We start from the raw sequence: 12145 nt of genomic DNA, 5'->3' as shown, positions 1-12145 counted from the left end.
CATTTTCCCCACTACAGATGTTAAACTAACCGGCCTATAGTTACCTGCCTTTTGTCTGCCCCCTTTTTTAAACAGAGGCGTTACATTAGCTGCTTTCCAATCCGCTGGTACCTCCCCAGAGTCCAGAAAATTTTGGTAGATTATAACGAATGCATCTGCTATAACTTCCGCCATCTCTTTTAATACCCTGGGATGCATTTTATCAGGACCAGGGGACTTGTCTACCTTGAGTCCCATTAGCCTGTCCAGCACTACCCCCCTAGTGACAGTGATTATCTCAAGGTTCTCCCTTCCCACATTCCCGTGACCAGCAATTTTTGTTTTTGTGTCTTCCACTGTGAAGACCGAAGCAAAATAATTGTTTAAGGTCTCAGCCATTTCCACATTTCCCATTATTAAATCCCCCTTCTCATCTTCTAAGGGACCAACATTTACTTAAGTCACTCTTTTCAGTTTTATAAATCGGTAAAAGTTTTTACAATCTGTTTTTATGTTTTGCGCAAGTTTACTTTCGTAATCTATCTTTCCTTTCTTTATTGCTTTCTTAGTCATTCTTTGCTGTCGTTTAAAATGTTCCCAATCTGCTAGTTTCCGACTAACCTTGGCCACCTTATACGCATTGGTTTTTAATTTGATACTCTCCTTTATTTCCTTGGTTATCCACGGCTGGTTATCCACGGCTGGTTATCCCTTCTTTTTCACTGGAATATATTTTTGTTGAGCACTATGAAAGAGCTCCTTAAAAGTCCTCCACTGTTCCTCAATTGTGCCACCGTTTAGTCTGTGTTTCCAGTCTACTTTAGCCAACTCTTCCCTCATCCCACTGCAGTCCCCTTTGTTTAAGCATAGTACGCTCGTTTGAGACACTACTTACTCACACTCAATCTGTATTACAAATTCAAACATACTGTGATCACTCATTCCGAGAGGATATTTTACTAGGAGATCGTTTATTATTCCTGTCTCATTGCACAGGACCAGATCTAAGATAGCTTGCTCCCTTCTAGGTTCTGTAACATACTGTTCTAAGAAACAATCCCGTATGCATTCTATGAATTCCTCCTCAAGGCTACTCCGTGCGATTTGATTTGACCAATTGATATGTGGGTTAAAATCCCCCATGATTACTGCCGTTCCTTTTTCACATGCCTCCATTATTCCCTTGATTATTGCCCGTCCCACCGTGAAGTTATTATTTGGGGGCCTGTAAACTACGCCCACCAGTGACTTTTTCCCCTTACTATCTCTAATCTCCACCCACAATGATTCAACATTTTGTTCATTAGAGCCAATATTGTCTCTCACAACTGCCCTGATATCATCCTTTATTAACAGAGCTACCCCACCTCCTTTCCCTTCTTCTCTATCTTTCCGAATTGTCAGATACCCCTGTATGTTTAATTTCCAGTCTTGGCCACCCTGCAACCACGTTTCTGTAATGGCCACCAAATCATACCCATTTGTAACGATTTGTGCCGTCAACTGATTTACTTTATTTCGAATGCTGTGTGCGTTTAGGTAGAGTGTTTTAATACTCGTTTTTAAACCATGATTTTTAGTTTTGACCCCTCCTGCAGCCCCTTTATATTCATACATATTGTCCCTTCCTATCACCTTTTGGTTTACACTTACCCCAGTGCTACTCTGCTCTGTTGCCTCCTGCCTTTTGCATTCTTTCTCAGGGTCCTTTTCATCTGAGCTCTCACCCACTCTAACTAGCTCAGAGCCCTCTCCTGGGTTCTGAATACTCCTTGCATTGAGGCACCGAGCTTTTCATGCTTGTCTTTTTATTACACTTTGACCCTTTAGGATTTTGCTGTACAGTGACCCTTTTTGTTTTTTGCCTTGGGTTTCTCTGCCCTCCACTTTTACTCATCTCCTTTCTGTCTTTTGCTTTTGTCTCCATTTTGTTTCCCTCTGTCTCCCTGTATTGGTTCCCATCCCCCTGCCATATTAGTTTAACTCCTCCCCAACAGCACGAGCAAACACTCCCCCTAGGACATTGGTTTCGGTCCTGCCCAGGTGCAGACCGTCCGGTTTGTACTGGTCCCACCTCCCCCAGAACCGGTTCCAATGCCCCAGGAATTTGAATCCCTCCCTGCTGCACCACTGCTCAAGCCACATATTCATCTGAGCTATCCTGTGATTCCTACTCTGACAAGCACGTGGCACTGGTAGCAATCCCGAGATTACTACTTTTGAGGTCCTACCTTTTAATTTAGCTCCTAGCTCCTTAAATTCGTCTTGTAGGACCTCATCCCTTTTTTTACCGATGTCTTTGGTACCAATGTGCACCACGACAACTGGCTGTTCACTCTCCCTTTTCAGAATGTTCTGCAACCGCTCTGAGACATCCTTGACCCTTGCACCAGGGAGGCAACATACCATCCTGGAGTCTCGGTTGCGGCCGCATAAACGTCTATCTATTCCCCTTACAATTGAATCCCCTATCACTATCGCTCTCCCACTCTTTTTCCTGTCCTCCTGTGCAGCAGAGCTACCCACGGTGCCATGGACTTGGCTGCTGCTGCCCTCCCCTGATGAGTCATCCCCCTCAACAGTACTCAAAGCGGTGTATGTGTTTTGCAGGGGGATGACCGCAGGGGACCCCTGCACTACATTTCTTGCACTGCTCTTCCTGTTGGTCTTCCATTCCCTATCTGGCTGTGTACCCTTTTCCTGCGGTAAGACCAACTCGCTAAATATGCTAATCACGTCATTCTCAGCATCGTGGATGCTCCAGAGTGAATCCACCCACAGCTCCAGTGCCGCAATGCAGTCTGTTAGGATCTGTAGGCGGATACACTTCCCGCACACGTAGTCGTCAGGGACACTGGAAGCGTTCCTGACTTCCCACATAGTACAGGAGGAGCATAACACGTGTCTAAGCTGTCCTGTCATGACTTAACCCTTATATTACTTAATTTGGCAACAACAATGCAAAAGGTTAATGACTGATAAAGAAAAGAAAAACTACTTGCCAATCACCAGCCAATCACTTACCCCCTTGGCTGTGACATCACCTTTCGATTTCTTTCTACTGTTTTGCCCCCCTGCTGCAGCTGCACCGGCTGGGCCTTTATAGGCCTCTCAAACTCCCACCTCACCGATGTCGGGCCTTAAATAGGCCGCCTCGATCTCCCTGCTCCGCCTCTCCAACAAACTCTCGCCTCACCGATGTCGGGCCTTTAGTAGGCCGCTTCGATCTCCCCGCTCTGCCTCTCCAATGAACTCCTGCCTCACTGATGTCGGGCCGATCACATTCTGTTGACTGCACAGGCCCTTACCTCGGTTCCTATAGACTGAGAACAATTATTGTACAGCCCAGGTACCTGTGGTTATAATCCAGAAAGCGATTCAGAATTTTACAGGCAGTCCTGTGGCAGTGGGAGATATAAACCTGAACTGTATCAATCGGGTGATCCCATTCATGGACCAGTGCTGAGTTTGGGTTGTGTCTGGATGCTGATAACTTTCTGTCGAACCGTCCTACACAGCTGGTGTAGAAAATCCGAGTGCCGCTGTACTGCAGTGAGGTCAGACAAGGACACTGTTTGTATCACGGGCTCCTCTCTCCAGATACTTTTATTATAAACATATACATACATTACAACTTTATTTTATATTCTCCCCATCAGTTGTCCATATCATAACTAATATTTTTCTGTTATTATTCTCAAAGCAAAATACTTAATCGAGCCAGTATAAATGTGATATTTCCTCCACAAGGAAAAGTGCAGACAGCTCCTTCTCCCACACAGTAAGTACATTATCACTCACAGAGCGCAGAGACACAGAATTGGCTTCAATCCTATTATCACAGGCAGCAGAAGCTGTCAGTCCAACAGTGATCCGAAGTGGCTGAGTTACATTGTCAATCTTACAGCCACATGGAGCGGTAGGATCAGATGCTGTTTCACCATGATCTTATTGAATGGTGGTGCAGGCTCGAAGGGCCGAATGGCCTACTCCTGCACCTATTTTCTATGTTTGACTGTTTCTATCAGAAACTGACAAGTACAGATTACACCCTGCACTCATATACCAGAAATTGACAGGTACAGATTAAAATACCCGCTCGCATATCAGAATCTGATATGTACAGATTACACCCCGCACTCACATACCAGACACTGACAGGTACAGGATAAAAGCTACACTCACGCATCAGATACTGACAAGTACAGATTAATCCTACACACATATGCCAGAAACCGACAGTTACAGAATAAAGCCCGCACTCACATACCAGAATAAGGGGTCGGTCATTTAGGACAGAGATGAGGAGGCATTTCTTCACTCAGGGTTCTGAGTCTTTGGAATTCTCTACCCCAGAAAGCTATGGATGCTCAGTTGTTGAGTATATTGAAGACAGAGATTGATAGATTTTTGTATATGTGGGGATAGTGCAGGAAGGTGGAGTTGAAGTAGATCAGCCATGATCTTATTGAATGGTGGAGAAGGCTTGAATTGGCCCACTTCTACTCCTAATTCTTCTTATGTTCTTATGAATATTTAATTTATTCTGAGACTGTGAACCCCCAGTTCTAGACTCCCCAGCCAGGAGAAACATTCTCCCATAATCTACCCTGTCAAGCCCCTATAAAAGATTTTAGATGATCTAATTGAATCACTCATTCTTCTAAACTCTAGGGAATATAGGCCCAGCCTACTCAAATAAAAAAATACTATGGATGGTCTAGTGATGCTTCCTTTGGAACGTGGAGCCTCCACCAGCACTACACCTGCCAAAGTAAGGTCATTTCTCCTGTCTCCGTAAAAGAAGATGTATGGGAGCTGGCAGAGAGTATGGGAGCTGGCAGAGAGCATGGAGCATCTCTTGGGTGACGTGACTTGTCTGGCGTACTATTCTATTCCTCCAAACATGGTAATTTGGAGGTTTTCCACTGACAAACCAATTGGAGCTGGGGAAAAATAAATTATAATCCACGATAACTGCCACAATGGTTCATGAAAATACCAGAAATTGACAGGTACATAATAAAATACATTCACATAACGGAAACTGACAGGCACAGAATAAAGACCATACTCATATACCAGAAACTGACATGTATAGATTAAACCTCACATTCACATACCAAAAACTGACAGGTAGATATGAAACCCACATTCATATACTAGAACCGAGAGGTACAGAAGAAAATCCACACTCACATAGCAGCTGACAGGCGCAGATTAACCCCACACTCGCATACCAGAGACAAACGGGTACAGAATAAACACCACACTCAAATACGAGGGGCTGACAGGTACAGATTAAAACCCACAATCACATAACAGAAACAGAGATAGAGAGATAGACAGATACAGAATAAAATACACACACATACCAGAATCTGACACTATCGGCTCCGGTGAGATCCAGACCGCTGTTTGCCTGCTGCTGCCTGGGGAGCTGGCCAAGCACGCCATGTCGGAAGGGACAAAGGCGGTGACCAAGTACACCAGCTCCAAGTAAAACTCCACGATGTCCTGACAGAACAAACCCCAAACACAACGGCTCTTAAAAGAGCTGCACAAGTGCATCACCCTTTAGATTCAATTTACTGTAATTATTTCCTTAACAAGTGTGTTTGAAAACCTTTGCAGTTCCAGCTGTGGATTTAGTTTTGAATTCTCATAAGCAGCTTCACTGACCGGTTCGATGTTAAGCCGCTGTTGAATTTCCCAGAATTCAAGCTACAAACACAGTTCCTCTCGCTCTTTCCCATTTACAGCGCCTGTCAAGGAATTAAGAGCTTGTTTAGGGGATCAGACTCAGATTTCAGTCACCTCATTCTCTCGCAAGCCCTTTTCAAGTTTATTTTTCAATTCCAGTTGCGGGTCAATCCGTTTATTAACCCGGGACTCCCCGCAGTGCAACAACCCAGAATGGGAGTTGGGACAGAGACCAGAACGGGAGCAGTGTGAACACTCTGTCCCTCTTCTCTTTTCACAGAAGGACTCCCAGTTCTGGTCTCACTCCCGCCTGTGCAGAGGATCGATCCATGATCTGTGATTCCCAACTTTTACACAGTTTGAGCTGGAATGTGTCCCTGTTACAGAGTCAGTGGGGATTGATTGCTGCCCGTTAGACAGTTTGAAAGTGAATGCGATTTTAATCCTGATTGTAACAGTCTGCAATTTGCAAGGGAAATATGGAATAAAATAAAAGTAAGTAAAACCTGTTTGTAAACCTTTGGCTAATGGTGAATTTATTAACATAATCCGCACTTTAAAAAATTATTGGGGTTTTTGAAATTAAAAATGGTTCGAGGTCTGACTGTTGACAGGAATTTCCGCCCTCGTTTCATTGGTGGTCTCAACAGACAACGGGTAAGGCGAGAGATTAACATTCAGCAGCGATTTGAGTGAAGAATCATCATGTCTGGCCAAGGTAAAGGAGGCAAAGGACGGGGTAAAGACCGAGCCAAGCGGCACCGTAAAGTGCTCCGTGATAACATCCAGGGGGGCATCACCAAACCAGCCATCCGCCGCTTGGCTCGCCGTGGCAGTGTCAAGCGGATCTCGGGCCTGATCTACGAGGAGACCCGTGGGGTGCTGAAGGTTTTCCTGGAGAATGTGATCCGGGATGTGGTCACCTACACTGAGCACGCCAAGCGCAAGACGGTCACTGCCATGGATGTGGTGTACGCTCTGAAACGGTAGGGCCGCACTCTCTGTGGATTCGGCGGCTGAACAATTCGACCCTTTCCCCCCCCAACACAACACAAAGGCTCTGCTCAGAGCCACCCACCGCCTCACAGAGAGAGCAGTGACCTGGGGAACGGGGCGAGGCAGTTGATTTACATTTTGTTCAGCATAGATATTTTTCGCCAAGATCTATATTGTGGTGTCAGGTTTATTAAATCAGCATATGCACGATGGACGCAATGTCCTTTTAGTCTTCGAATCGTAGACATTTACGGCATATTCCAGGTGAAGGTAATACTGAAACAACTAATGTAGTTACAGCAGTGGCCGATAAGAAAGGTGTTGAATTAACCGGTGGGAGGGAGGCTGCATCAGGGCGGGAGGACAGTGAGGGTCTCTTGCCCTCACAGAAGGACTCCCAGGTCCTGATCAGAAGTGACCCTCAGGCAATCTCGGATATAAACAGGTCAATGTCTGGAACATTTAGACATCTAGACCGACAAAGACAGCAGCGAGTTTGCTGTTCAGATTATTGAATATATATATATATAGGAAAACACGTGAATGAACCTTCCTCACAAGACCGCCGTCAGTAAGCATGTTTGCCTGAGAGCAGAATAGAAACATAAAGAAAAGAGTACAAATCGGGAGGGGATGTAACTGATGACCTCATCCAAGAATTTGAGATTGTGGCGAGCAATAAATCTGATTGGATGTTTAAAGAGACCAATCAGAGACATATAGAACAATGGAAATTGACAATGCGACCAATGAACCAATCAGAATCATTGCCTTCACCCATCCCTCATTAGCATAGGGCTGTGGGCGGAGTGTGGGGGCTGCCTATATAACGCGAGCCCGGAGCAGAGCTCCCTTCAGATCTGTGCCTGACTAAACAAGACGATGCCTGAGGAAAATAAACCAGCTTCGAAGAAAGGCGCCAAGAAAGTCAACAAGAAAACACCACCGAAGGGCGGCAAGAAGCGCAGAAAGTCGAGAAAGGAGAGTTACTCCATCTACATCTACAAAGTGATGAAGCAGGTTCACCCCGACACCGGCATCTCCTCCAAGGCCATGGGCATCATGAACTCGTTTGTGAACGATATTTTCGAGCGCATCGCGGGAGAGGCGTCCCGCCTGGCTCATTACAACAAGCGCTGCACCATCAGCTCCCGGGAGATCCAGACCGCTGTGCGCCTGCTGCTGCCAGGGGAGCTGGCCAAGCACGCCGTGTCGGAAGGGACAAAGGCGGTGACCAAGTACACCAGCTCCAAGTAAAACTCCACGCTGTCCTGACAGAACAAGCCCCAAACACAACGGCTCTTTTAAGAGCCACCCACAACATAATTGAAAGAGCTGCACACACCCTTTATACTGAATTTACTGTAATTATTTCCAGAACAAGTGTGTGAGAACCTTTGCAGTTCCAGTTATAGATTCAGTTTTGAATTCTCAAGAAGCTTCACTGTCTGGTTTGACCTTGGCGTCGCTGGAATTTCCCGCAGTGAGTAAACTACAAACGGTCCCTGGTCGCATTCCCTTTACTCTCAGACCTGTTCATTCACATCGCCTGCTGACAAAGGGCTTATTTTGGGGGGCGGGGAAACTCCGATTTTAGTCTCACATTCTCACTCGAGCCCTTTTCACTTTTTTGATTCCGTTGCGGCTCAGTCCGTTTATTAACCCGAGACTCCCCGCAGTGTAACAACCCAGAATGGGAGTTCTTAGAGACCAGGACGGAGGCAGTTTGAACACTGTCCCTCTTCTCTTGTCCCAGTTCTGGTCTCACTTCCACAGCAGTTACTGTGAAAAGAAGTTCACTTTTACAAAGATTGAGCTGGAATGTGTCCCATTACAGAATCAGTGGGAACTGAGTCCCGCCCGTTACAGACAGTTTGAAACTGAAGCCGAATGTAATCCTGATTGTAGCAGCCTGGAATTTGCAAGGGAAATATGGAATAAGATAAAAGGAAAGAATGTTTTGAAGTATTTGCTAATGCTGAAGTTACTAGTATAATTCACAATTTTAACAATTGTAGGCGGGATTTTTGAATTTAAAAAATCGTTAGCTTCTGACTGTTGAGAACCAGTAATTTCCGCCCTCCTTCCATTGGTGGACTAAGGCTGTGATTGGTCATCGGAAACAACCAATGAAATTCACTACAGAGTAACCAATTACAACTTCACTCCCTGAATCCCTCCAGAAGCTATAAGAAGGGCAGATGTGGGAGGAGCTTCTCATTCTTTCTCTCAGCCTGTGGATTGTGCAAATGTCTGGAAGAGGGAAAACTAGCGGAAAAGCTCGGGCCAAGGCCAAGTCTCGCTCCTCCCGGGCCGGACTGCAGTTCCCTGTGGGCCGTGTTCACAGGCTCCTGCGGAAGGGGAACTACGCTCAGCGTGTGGGTGCCGGAGCCCCGGTCTACATGGCTGCTGTGCTCGAGTATCTGACCGCTGAAATCCTGGAGTTGGCCGGCAACGCGGCCCGCGACAACAAGAAGACCCGCATCATCCCCAGACACCTGCAGCTGGCCATCCGCAACGACGAGGAGCTCAACAAGCTGCTGGGAAAGGTGACCATCGCTCAGGGCGGAGTGCTGCCTAATATCCAGGCTGTGCTGCTACCCAAGAAAACCACCACATCGTCCAAGAGCAAGTAAAGCGGACAGATTTAATCTAATAACCCAAAGGCTCTTTTCAGAGCCACCCACAGTATCTGTGAAAGGCTGCTTACTGTCTGAATGGAGACCTTGAGGTAATGTACCGATAAATTGGCCTATTTCAGACCTGTATGCGGGAGTTTTCAGTTACCTGTCTCTGCATTACGGTTCTCTACTCACACAAACGCTCTTCTAGTTAGCAGCGAATAATTGAACTACAGTTGTTAAAGACTCAAAAATTGTATAAATACCGCAACCGGTTCCCTAAATATTTTTTAGTCTATCAATGAAAGCTGTATGAAGAGAGTCGGCGGTTATTAAAAGGGCCTAGTTTAATTCTGGTCTGGTTTGAGATAGTTTGAATGCTGGTTCTGCTCTCGGGAGCTCCGGCCGTTTCCGGGCTGTGTATTTCTCTCCTGAGCCGGTCAGTTCAGACCTACACTGAGCAGCCAAGCGCAAGATGGTCACTTCCATGGATGTGGTGTACGCTCTGAAACGGCTGGGCCGCATTCTATGGATTCAACGCGACCCTCTTCCCCCAAGCAAAAAGCAAAGGCTCTTCTAAGAGCCACCCACCGCCTCACAGGAGGGCGAGGGAGGGAGAGATAGTTGAGTAACATGTTCTGTATAGATATCTATTTTTCGCCAAGGTCTATGTTTTAAATCAGCATATGCACGATGAACGGAATATCCTTTTAAGTCTGCGAATTATAGACATTTATCATCGAAGCTTACATAGAAACATAGAAAATAGGTGCAGGAGTAGGCTATTCGGCCCTTCGAGCCTGCACCGCCATTTAATGACATCATGGCTGAACATGCAACTTCAGTACCCCATTCCCGCTTTCTCGCCATACCCCATGATCCCCCTAGTAGTAAGGACTACATCTAACTCCTTTTTGAATATATTTAATGAATTGGCCTCAACAACTTTCTGTGGTAGAGAACTCCACAGGTTCACCACTCTGGGCGAAGAAGTTTCTCCTCATCTCAGTCCTAAATGGCTTACCCCTTATCCTTAGACGGTGACCCCTGGTTCTGGACTTCCCCAACATTTGGAACATTCTTCCTGCATCTAACCTGTCTAAACACATCAGAATTTTAAACGTTTCTATGAGATCCCCTCTCATTCTTCTGAACTCCATTGAATACAAGCCCAGTTGATCCAGTCTTTCTTGATATGTCAGTCCCGCCATCCCGAGAATCAGTCTGATGAACCTTCGCTGCACTCCTTCAATAGCAAGAATGTCCTTCCTCAAGTTAGGAGACCAAAATTGTACACAGTACTCCAGGTGTGGCCTCACCAAGGCCCTGTACAACTGTAGTAACAACTCCCTGCCCCTGTACTCAAATCCCCTCGCTATGAAGGCCAACATGCCATTTGCCTTCTTCACCACCTGCTGTACCTGCATGCCAACCTTCAATGACTGATGTACCATGACACCCAGGTCTCGTTGCACCTCCCCTTTTCCTAATCTGTCACCATTCAGATAATAGTCTGTATCTCTATTTTTACAACCAAAGTGGATGACCTCACATTTATCCACATTATACTTCATCTGCCAAGCATTTGCCCACTCACCTGACCTATCCAAGTCACTTTTCAGCCTCATAGCATCCTCCTCACAGCTCACACTGCCACCCAACTTAGTGTCATCCGCAAATTTGGAGATACTACATTTAATCCCCTTGTCTAAATCATTAATGTACAATGTAAACAGCTGGGGCCCCAGCACAGAACTTTGCGGTACCCCACTAGTCACTGCCTGCCATTCTGAAAAGTACCCTATTACTCCTATTCTTTGCTTCCTGTCATAAGAGTTAGGAACAGAAGTAGGCCATCGAGCACCTCGAGCCTGCTCCGCCATTCAATAAGATCATGGCCGATCTGGCCGTGGACTCAGCTCCACTTACCCGCCCGCTCCCCATTACCCTTAATTCCCTTATTGGTTAAAAATCTATCTATCTGTGATTTGAATACATTCAATGAGCTAGCCTCAACTGCTTCCTTGGGCAGAGAATTCCACAGATTCACAATCCTCTGGGAGAAGAAATTCCTTCTCAACTCGGTTTTAAATTGGCTCCCCTGTATTTTGAGGCTGTGCCCCCTAGTTCTATTCTCCCCGACCCATGGAAACAACCTCCCTGCCTCTATCTTGTCTATCCCTTTCATTATTTTAAATGTTTCTATAAGATCACCCCTCATCCTTCTGAACTCCAACGAGTAAAGACCCAGTCTACTCAATCTATCATCATAAGGTAACCCCCTCATCTCCGGAATCAACCTAGTGAATCGTCTCTGTACCTCCTCCAAAGCTAGTATATCCTTCCTTAAGTAAGGTGACCAAAACTGGCAACCAGTTCTCAATCCACGTCAACACATTACCCCCTATCCCATGTGCTTTAACTTTGCTCATTAATCTCTTGTGTGGGACCTTGTCGAAAGCCTTCTGAAAGTCCAAATACACCACATCAACTGGTTCTCCCTTATCCACTCTACTGGAAACATCCTCCAAAAATTCCAGAAGATTTGTCAAGCATGCTTTCCCTTTCACAAATCCATGCTGACTTGGACCTATCATGTCACCTCTTTCCAAATGCGCTGCTATGACATCCTTAATAATTGATTCCATCATTTTACCCACTACTGATGTCAGGCTGTCTGGTCTATAATTCCCTGTTTTCTCTCTCCCTTTTTTAAAAAAAGTGGGGTTACATTGGCTACCCACCACTCCATAGGAACTGATCCAGTGTCTATGGAATGTTGGAAAATGACTGTCAATGCACCCGCTATTTCCAAGGCCACCTCCTTAAGTACTCTGGGATGCAGA

General features: G+C 45.8%; 2 protein-coding genes across 4 annotated transcripts in view; both read left to right on the top strand.

Annotated features, from left to right (window-relative positions):
• Positions 1 to 12145, top strand: part of LOC139252674 (zinc finger protein 239-like) — a 173599-nt gene that overhangs the window by 58865 nt on the left and 102589 nt on the right. Inside the window, exon 4 of one of the 3 annotated variants that reach the window (XR_011591498.1) lies at positions 5963 to 6182. The exons of the other annotated variants lie outside the window; for them this stretch is intronic. The gene's annotated coding sequence lies outside the window, so the exon portion shown is untranslated. Of the gene's footprint in view, positions 1 to 5962; positions 6183 to 12145 lie in introns of those variants that run through there. 3 annotated transcript variants of the gene reach the window in all.
• Positions 8919 to 9558, top strand: LOC139252678 (histone H2A type 2-A-like). Its single transcript, XM_070873459.1, has one exon. The coding sequence runs from the start codon at positions 8928 to 8930 to the stop codon at positions 9312 to 9314; it is 387 nt and encodes a 128-aa protein (XP_070729560.1). The 5' UTR covers positions 8919 to 8927; the 3' UTR covers positions 9315 to 9558.

The sequence above is a fragment of the Pristiophorus japonicus genome, unplaced genomic scaffold (assembly GCF_044704955.1).
Source record: "Pristiophorus japonicus isolate sPriJap1 unplaced genomic scaffold, sPriJap1.hap1 HAP1_SCAFFOLD_476, whole genome shotgun sequence".
NCBI classification, from domain to species: domain Eukaryota; kingdom Metazoa; phylum Chordata; class Chondrichthyes; family Pristiophoridae; genus Pristiophorus; species Pristiophorus japonicus.
This window is presented reverse-complemented; position numbering and strand designations above follow the sequence as displayed.